At 41.9% G+C, this 10,677-nt stretch overlaps 1 protein-coding gene across 1 annotated transcript; it reads right to left on the reverse strand.

The window, feature by feature from the left end:
• Positions 1–5,346: 5,346 nt before the first annotated feature.
• Positions 5,347–10,272, reverse strand: LOC139763970 (uncharacterized). Its single transcript, XM_071690449.1, has 3 exons — positions 10,068–10,272; positions 9,647–9,811; positions 5,347–5,644 (listed from the first exon to the last, which is right to left on the reverse strand). Exons 1-3 carry the CDS (start codon positions 10,262–10,264, stop codon positions 5,347–5,349), a joined length of 660 nt encoding a protein of 219 aa, XP_071546550.1. The 5' UTR covers positions 10,265–10,272.
• Between the last annotated feature and the right edge of the window lie 405 nt (positions 10,273–10,677).

Consider the following 10,677-nt stretch of genomic DNA (forward strand, 5'->3'; position numbering starts at 1 on the left):
CATGACAGATAGAGACTGAGTGTGAACGAATGGGGCCTTTGTTGTCTTTTCCTAGTGCTACCTCGCACATATGAGGGGGGAGGGGGATGATATTCCATGGGTGGCGAGGCGGTGGAGGGAATGAATAAAGGCAGACAGTGTGAATTGTGTGCATGGGTATATATGTATGTGTCTGTGTGTGTATATATATGTGTACATTGAGATGTATAGGTATGTATATTTGCGTGTGTGGACGTGTATATATATACATTGTGTATGGGTGTGGGTTGGGCCATTTCTTTCGTCTGTTTCCTTGCGCTACCTCGCAAACGCGGGAGACAGCGACAAAGCAAAATAAATGAATAATAAATATATATATATATATATATATATATATATATATATATATATATATATATATATATATATATATTTACATATTTGATTTTTTTTTTTTGCTTTGTCGCTGTCTCCCGCGTTTGCGAGGTAGCGCAAGGAAACAGACGAAAGAAATGGCTCAACCCACCCCCATACACATGTATATACATACACGTCCACACACGCAAATATACATACCTACACAGCTTTCCATGGTTTACCCCAGACGCTTCACATGCCCTGATTCAATCCACTGACAGCACGTCAACCCCGTTATACCACATCGTTCCAATTCACTCTATTCCTTGCCCTCCTTTCACCCTCCTGCATGTTCAGGCCCCGATAACACAAAATCTTTTTCACTCCATCTTTCCACCTCCAATTTAGTCTCCCACTTCTCCTTGTTCCCTCCACCTCCGACACATATATCCTCTTGGTCAATCTTTCCTCACTCATTCTCTCCATGTGCCCAAACCATTTCAAAACACCCTCTTCTGCTCTCTCAACCACGCTCTTTTTATTTCCACACATCTCTCTTACCCTTACGTTACTTACTCGATCAAACCACCTCACACCACATTTTGTCCTCAAACATCTCATTTCCAGCACATCCATCCTCCTGCGCACAACTCTATCCATAGCCCACGCCTCGCAACCATACAATATTGTTGGAACTACTATTCCTTCAAACATACCCATTTTTGCTTTCCGAGATAATGTTCTCGACTTCCACACATTCTTCAAGGCTCGATGGATTTTCGCCCCCTTCCCCACCCTATGATCCACTTCCGCTCCCATGGTTCCATCCGCCGCCAGATCCACTCCCAGACATCCAAAACACTTTACTTCCTCCAGTTTTTCATCATTCAAGCTTATCTCCCAATTGCTTTGACCCTCAACCCTACTGTACCTAATAACCTTGCTCTTATTCACATTTACTCTTAACTTTCTTCTTTCACGCACTTTACCAAACTCAGTCACCAGCTTCTGCAGTTTCTCACATGAATCAGCCACCAGCGCTGTATCATCAGCGAACAACAACTGACTCGCTTCCCAAGCTCTCTCATCCACAACAGAATGCATACTTGCCCCTCTTTCCAAAACTCTTGCATTCACCTCCCTAACAACCCCATCCATAAACAAATTAAACAACCATGGAGACATCACACACCCTTGCCGCAAACATACATTCACTGAGAACCAATCACTTGTCTCTCTTCCTACACGTACACATGCCTTACATCCTCGATAAAAACTTTTCACTGCTTCTAACAACTTGCCTCCCACACCATATATTCTTAATACCTTCCACAGAGCATCTCTATCAACTCTATCATATGCCTTCTCCAGATCCATAAATGCTACATACAAATCCATTTGCTTTTCTAAGTATTTCTCACATACATTCTTCAAAGCAAACACCTGATCCACACATCCTCTACCACTTCTGAAACCACACTGCTCTTCCCCAATCTGATGCTCTGTACATGCCTTCACCCTCTCAATCAATACCCTCCCATATAATTTACCAGGAATACTCAACAAACTTATACCTCTGTAATTTGAGCACTCACTCTTATCCCCTTTGCCTTTGTCCAATGGCACTATGCACGCATTCCGCCAATCCTCAGGCACCTCACCATGAGTTATACATACTTTAAATAACCTTACCAACCAGTCAACAATACAGTCACCCCCTTTTTTAATAAATTCCACTGCAATACCATCCAAACCTGCTGCCTTGCCGGCTTTCATCTACCGCAAAGCTTTTACTACCTCTTCTCTGTTTACCAAATTATTTTCCCTAACCCTCTCACTTTGCAAACCACCTCGACCAAAACACCCTATATCTGCCACTCTATCATCAAACACATTCAACAAACCTTCAAAATACTCACTCCATCTCCTTCTCACATCACCACTACTTGTTATCACCTCCCCATTTGCGCCCTTCACTGAAGTTCCCATTTGCTCCCTTGTCTTACGCACTTTATTTACCTCCTTCCAGAACATCTTTTTATTCTTCCTAGAATTTAATGATACTCTCTCACCCCAACTCTCACTTGCCCTCTTTTTCACCTCTTGCACCTTTCTCTTGACCTCCTGTCTCTTTCTTTTATACATCTCCCACTCAATTGCATAATTTTTCCCTGCAAAAATCGTCCAAATGCCTCTCTCTTCTCTTTCACTAATAATCTTACTTCTTCATCCCACCACTCACTACCCTTTCTAATCAACCCACCTCCCACTCCTCTCATGCCACAAGCATCTTTTGCGGAATCCATCACTGATTCCCTAAATACACACATATATATATATATATATATATATATATATATATATATATATATATATATATATATATATATATATATATATATATTATTTATTTATTATTTATTTTGCTTTGTCGCTGTCTCCCGCGTTTGCGAGGTAGCGCAAGGAAACAGACGAAAGAAAATGGCACAACCCACCCCCATACACAATGTACACACACACAGGCCCACACATGCAAATATACATACCTATACATCTCAATGTACACATATATATACACACACAGACACATACATATATACCCATGCACACAGTTCACACTGCCTGCCCCTATTCATTTCCATCGCCACCTCGCCACACATGGAATACCATCCCCCTCCCCCCTCATGTGTGCGAGGTAGCACTAGGAAAAGACAACAAAGGCCCCATTCGTTCACACTCAGTCTCCAGCTGTCACGCAATGATGCCCAAAACCACAGCTCCCTTTCCACATCCAGGCCCCACACAACTTTCCATGGTTTACCCCAGACGTTTCACATGCCCTGATTCAATCCACTGACAGCACGTCAACCCCGGTATACCAAATCGATCCAATTCACTCTATTCCTTGCCCGCCTTTCACCCTCCTGCATGTTCAGGCCCCGATCACTCAAAATCTTTTTCACTCCATCTTTCCACCTCCAATTTGGTCTCCCACTTCTCTTCGTTCCCTCCGCCTCCGACACATATATCCTCTTGGTCAATCTTTCTTCTCTCATTCTCTCCATGTGCCCAAACCATTTCAAAACACCCTCTTCTGCTCTCTCAACCACGCTCTTTTTATTTCCACACATCTCTCTTACCCTTACATTATTTACTCGATCAAACCACCTCACACCACACATTGTCCTCAAACATCTCATTTCCAGCACATCCACCCTCCTGCGCACAACTCAATCCATAGCCCATGCCTCGCAACCATACAAAATTGTTGGAACCACTATTCCTTCAAACATACCCATTTATATATATATATATATATATATATATATATATATATATATATATATATATATATATATATATATATATATATATATATATAAGTTTGAATTGAGAAAAATTGGAGGAAGTGAAGTGTATTAGATATCTGGGAGTGGACTTAGCAGCGGATGGAACCATGGAAGCGGAAGTGAGTCACTGGGTTAGGGAAGGGGCGAAGATTCTGGAAGCGATGAAGAACATGTGGAAGGAGAGAACGTTATCTCGGAGCAAAATTGGGTATATTTTAAGGAACAGTGGTAACAACAATGTTATATGGTTGCGAGGCGTGGGGTATAGATAGAGTTGTGCAGAGGAGGGTGGATGTGTTGGAAATGAGATGTTTGAGGACAATATGTGGTGTGAGGTGGTTTGATTGAGTAATGAAAGGGTAAGAGAGATGTGAGGTAATAAAAAGTGCGTGGTTGAGAGAGCAGAAGAGGGTGTATTTTAGTAGTTTGGTCACATGGAGAGAATGAGTGAGGAAAGATTGACAAAGTGGATACATGTGTCAGAGGTGAAGGGAACAATATACATATATATATATATATATAGATCTTTCATTGATAAATCCCTTAAGTTAGCAAAGAAATCACTTTATAGAGTTGAGCCCAAACCTCCCATTGACACCAAGAATCTTTTAGTTCTCCCTTTTAATAATGATTTCACTTTGCTTCCCATGTTGCTTAAATCCTTTAATGTGAATGTTGCCTTTAGCAACAATAATACTATAAAGAATATCTTAATCAGGAATTCACCAGAAAATTCTCTTAGTTGCATCTATAAAGTGCCTTGCGGAAACTGTTGATAAATTTTATGTTGGTCAGACTGGTAAGGATCTTTCTGTTAGACTTAAGCAACATAAATATAGTATAAGAACGGGACAAGAATCAAACGCCTTGTTTAATCATGTTAAAAACTATGATCATTGTATTGACTGGAGTAACGCCATCTCAGTCATTAACTCTAACTCTATTACCAAGAGAAATATCATTGAATTATAGAATTATAATCTTAATAGAATTATAATCTTAATATTAGTGATGGTCTATACAAATTAGATAACTTTATTGTTGATAAGATTTGTAAAATGATAAGTTTATGAACGCTCGTTGTATGTTTTGGACAATCGCATGTTTACCAAATGGCGTCCTAGCTTTGTCTCTTCGATGTATATCAACTGACTGTTATATTTCTCTTTTGTGTCTCCCCTGATGATGTGATTATTACACGAAAGTGCACTTGGGAACTTTTCGTGTTTCATTTTCCCCCGTGGACTCATAGGAATATATATATATATATATATATATATATATATATATATATATATATATATATATATATATATATATATATATATATATATATATATATATATATATATATATATATATATATATATATATATATATATATATATATATATATATATATATATATATATATATATATATATATATATATATATATATCAAATTCCTGCTCCCGATTGGAGCGCAGAATTGGAAGCCCCCATAACACGAGTCCTGGGGTTGTAGGATGAAAATTAGATATGTGTGTAGCTTGCATACTAGTAATGTCGAGATCATAAATTTGCTCATAAAACCTGTGTGCCAGAGGGAGTCGTGGCTGACAAACTAGTGCTACAGCAAACGAGATGATACATTGGATGTGGTCACGTCAGCACCTGAGTCACACTTGGGTGTTAAGAATGCGGGAACTCCAGCTTAAACTAGGTCCTGTCTGTTCCTGGCTCAGACGAGTAACATAGTATATACCTGTTTCTCCTTCGTTCCCCTGTTGTAGGCTGGTCCTGAATCCCCAGCGGGATCGGGGCCGGAGGTCCTGAAGGTCAGCGAGGGCGAGGTAGAGGGCGTGGAGTGAGTTGCGGAGACTGTGGTGGAGGAGGACGACCTCTACATCTGCCCTACCGCCCACCACCACCACTCTGGCCTCAGGCCGCTTCCACAGTCCACACCTCTCCAGAAACCTGTATCAAGAAAGATCAGACGCTGACATTCTCACAACAGGTTATCTTAACCTGTGTTTTGTTTTAAGGGAACCAATGATTCTTAGCAGTGAGTTTGCCGTCAAGAAGATATTTACAATAGGTGATGGATGGGGTGGTGATCTTTATACTGTTCGCAGAAAGTGCGTATTGTATCAAACATAATAGATGGCACTTGGTTTACACTTAATCTACTTGCTCCTGAAGAGACGGACATAGGATTGCACACAGATATTCTACGATACACTGTAGTGTGTCGCAGATGTGCGCCTCGAACTAGATATCTCAAGATGTTTATCTTAGCCTATTGCAAGGCAGCCAGTGACTGTTCTAAGTGTACTCTTTTGTATGGTTTGCAGCTTTGCATCATTTGCTTTTGAAATGTTCTAAGTATTTTATATCTTTTTTGTATCTTCCCTGAAGATGTGATCATTACACGAAAGAGCACTTGGGAACTCATCGTGTTTCATTTTCCTCGTGGTTATCAGGAAATACTAGATTACGCGCAGCACTGTGAACCATTGCAATATATACATATACACACATATATATATATATATATATATATATATATATATATATATATATATATATATATATATATATATATATATATACACACACACACACTTGGTCGCTGTTTCCCGTGTCAGCGAGGTAGCGCCAGAAAAAAACAGGCAAAAAATGGCCACATTCGTTCACACTCAGTCTTTAGCTGTCATGTGTAATGCACCGAAACCACAACGCGCTATCTACATCCAGGCCCCCACAGACCTTTCCATGGTTTACCCCAGACGTTCCACATGCCCTGGTTCGGAACACCACATCGTTCCAGTTCACTCTATTAGTTGCACGCCTCGCACCCTCCTGCATGTTCAGGTCCCTATCGCTCAAAATCTTTTACACTCCTTCCTTCCACTTCTAATCTGGTTTCTCGCTTCTTGTTCCCTCAACCTCTAACACATGTATCCTCTTTGTCAACCTTTCCTCACTCATTCTCTCCATATGTCCAAACCATTTCAACACAACTTCTGCTCTCCCAACTACAGTCTTTTCATTACCACTCATATCTGGTACCCTTTCATTACTCGATCAGTCCACCTCACACCGCATATTGTCCTCATCATTTCATTTCCAACACATGCACCCTCCTCCGCACAACCCCATCTATTGCCCATGCCTCGCAACCATATAATATTGTTGGAACTACTATTCCTTTAACATGCACATTTTCGCATTCTGAAATAACGTTCTTTCGTTCCACACATTCTTCATCGCTCCCAGAATCTTCGCCCCCTCTCCTCACCCTTTGACTTACTTCCATTTCCTTGGTTCCATTCACTGCTACGTCCAATCCCAAATATCTAAAACATTTTACTTCCTCCAGTTTTTCTCCATCCAAACTCACTTCCCAATTAAATTCTTCCTCGACCCTGCTGAACCTAATGACTTTGCTCTTATTCATATTCTCTCTTAACTTTCTCCCTTCACACACCTTTTCAAATTCAGTCACCAACTTCTGCAGTGCTGTATCATCGGCGAACAACAACTGACTCACTTTCCAGGCCCTCTCATCCCCAAATGACTGCATACTCGGCCCTCTTTCCAAAACTCTTGCATTCACCTCCCTAACCACCCCATCCATAAACAAATTAAACAACCATGGGGGCACCACACACCCCTGCCACAGACCGACCTTCACTGGGAACCAATCACTCTCATCTCTTTCTACTCGTACACATGCCTTCCACCCTCGATAAAAACTTCTCACTGCTCCTAGCAGCTTACCTCCCCCTCCGTATACTCTAAAGGCCTTCCACAAAGCATCTCTATTCACCTTGTTATATGCCCTCTCCAGATCCATAAATGCTACTTACAAATCCATCTGTTTCTCTAAGTATTTTTCACACACCTGATCCACACATCCTCTACCACTTCTGAAACCACACTGATCCTCCCCAATCTGATGCTCTGTACATGCCTTCACCCTCTCAATCAATACCCTCCCATACAATTTCCAGGAATACTCAAGAGACTTATGCATCTGTAATTTGAACACTCACCTTTATCCCCTTGCCTTTGTACAGTGGCACTATTCATGCATACCACTAATCATCAAGCACTTCACCAAGATCCATACATACGGTGAATGTCCTTCCCAACCAATCAACAACACTGTCACCACCCTTTCTTAATAAATTCAACTGCCGTATCATCCAAACCCGCCGCCTTGCCAGATTTCATCTTCTGCAAGGCTTTCACCACCTCTTCTCCCTTCACCAAACTACTCTCCCATTCTATCTCACTTCGCACATCACCCCGGCCAAAACACCTGATATCTGCCACTCTATCATCAAACACATTTAACAAACCTTCAAATACTCACTCCATCCTCTCCCCACTTCATCACTACCTGTAATCACTTCCTCCCTTGCCCCCTTCACTGATGTTCCCATTCATTTTCTTATATTGCGCATGTTATTTACCTTCTTCCAAAATATCTTTTTATTCTCCCTAAAGTTTAATGATACTGTCCCACCCAAACTCTCATTTGCCCTCTTTTTCAACTCTTGCACCTTCCTCTTGACCTCCTGTCTCTTTCTCTTATACATCTCCCAGTCATTTGCATTCCTTTCTAGCAAGTATCGTTCAAACGTCTCTCTTTTCTCTTTCACTGACGACTTTACTTCTTCAACCCACCACTCACAGCCCTTTCTAATCTGCCCACATGCATCTCTTGCACATTCCATCAGTGCTTCACTAAATGCATCCCATTCATCGCCCACTTCCCTCACGTCATTTGCTCTCACCTTTTGCCATTATTCTCCATTCCAGGCTCACTTACTCTCACCACTCTCTTCTTTCCGGTATTTTCTCCTCTTTTTTGAAAACCTCTACAAATCTTCACCTTCGCCTCAACAAGATACTGATCAGACATCCCAGCACCTGCCTCTCTCAGCACATTAAGATTTAAAAGTCTCTCTTTTACACGCTTGTCAATTTACACGTAATCTAATAATGCATTTTGACCATCTCTCTTACTCACATACGTACACTTGTATCTATATCTCTTTTAAACCAGGTATTCCCAATCACCAGTCTTTTTTCAGCACACAAATCCCTGAGCTCTTCACCATTTCCATTCACAACACTGAACACCCCACGTACACCAATTATACCTCAACTGCCACATTACTCACTAATACCCAATCTCGTGTACAAAAAACTGCTGACACTCACTCAGCTGCTCCCAAACCACTTGCCTCTCATGATCTTTCTTCTCATGCCCAGGTGCATAATCACCCAACTTTCTCCATCCATTTTCAGTTTTACCCACATCAATCTGGAATTTACTTTCTTACCCTCTATCACACACTCCCACAACTCCTGTTGTAGGAGCATTGCTACACTTTTCTTGGCTCTTGTCCTCTCACCAACCCCTGACTTTACCCCGAAGGTTTTTCCAAACCATTCTTTCCCTTTACTCTTGCGCTTTATTTTACTCAGAGCCAAAACATCCAGGTTCCTTTCCTGAAACATGGTACCTATTTCTCCTTTCTTTTCATCTTGGTTATATCCACACACATTCAGACAACCAATCGGATTCCTTTGAAGAGGAAGAGCACTCCCCACTTGACTTCTGTTTCCTCTTTTAGAAAATTAGGATACAAGGAAGGGAGGATTTCCAGTCCCCCCGCGGGAATACGTGGGAAGTATTTTCTCCCCTATAAGATCCCTTGCACAGGGGATTAAGCAGCTTCAAAGCTGCGCAATACTCAGTAGCAGGGACACGATGGACCCCTTTGAAGTAAAAAAGTTCACCGACGAAACTACTCTGTTTTTTCAACAGACGGTTGAAAAAGTGACTTTCCACTTGCGGTGTAACCCAATATATGCTGGGCATTTATAGGGTATATATTGGGTATGTTCTGCACAGAACGACTCTGATACGAAAGGAAGAGCAGGGAAGAAGTGTCACTGTACCTGAGGGTGTGGTGGATGAAAGTGGTGTTGATCAGGTCGAGGATAACGGCGCGACAGGTGGGCCTAGCCTCTCCCCATAGCCTCTGCAGGAGCGGGTCAAGTTCAGGGGAGACCAGAGTACTTAGCTCAACCACGACACCTGCCCGGTTGTCCAGGGCCAACTGTCTGGAACATAAGCGGGTCATCACACAGGAGCTCATCTCTTGATTACCACTTCTCAGGGGACTGAGCCATGAGGTTTGGCCATGAATCAATGAGGGTAATGCTGTAAATATAATCAACTTATTCATTATTGGACATTATTCAGTCCGTGTTCATTGAGCTAATGAGGCAGACCTGAAAACAACGGACTTGAAATAATGCTTCTCCGGAAAACTATAGTTCGTAACTAGCAGATACAACATTAGAGAGACCACCTCACCTGAGGATGTGGGTGAACACAGGTGAGTGTTGGGTAGTGGTGACGAGCACCAGGTGACACGGGGCAAGGTGCTGCTCCACCACCTGATTCACCATCGTGCCCACATCCGAGCCGACCTGGTGTATGGAGTGGATAGTGGGAACCAGTGCAGTGTTCCACAAGGTCACCGCCAGCAGGAGAGGACAAAGCCTCGTCATGTTGATCTTGATCGACCTCTGTTGAAAGATGATCTGATGTGAGAATGTTACTTCCCCTTCCTGAGGTTCATGTGGTCAGCCTTTGGCGTCCGGCCGATACAGACTTAGATAAGAGTAAAACACTTTGTTTTCTTTTTTCCTGGTAGATATGCTGATGCTGAAGAAAGAGAAGGAAAGAGAAAGTGAGTTCAGTATTACCATGTCAAGATTGTGACCTCTGCTGTACAACGTTCATATTACCACACACACATGTATGTCTCCCTCACTGTGTACGTACATCACCATATCTAAAGCGCCTGGACTTCCTCTCAGCACTCTGCACCCAAAAACACTACTTTCATACTTGCCCAACTCATCTATGCCTCCTGTGTCAATTATTCCTCCTAATCTACCTCGCAACAAAAGCTGCTGGA

Source organism: Panulirus ornatus, chromosome 48 (assembly GCF_036320965.1).
Source record: "Panulirus ornatus isolate Po-2019 chromosome 48, ASM3632096v1, whole genome shotgun sequence".
Taxonomy (NCBI): Eukaryota; Metazoa; Arthropoda; class Malacostraca; order Decapoda; family Palinuridae; genus Panulirus; species Panulirus ornatus.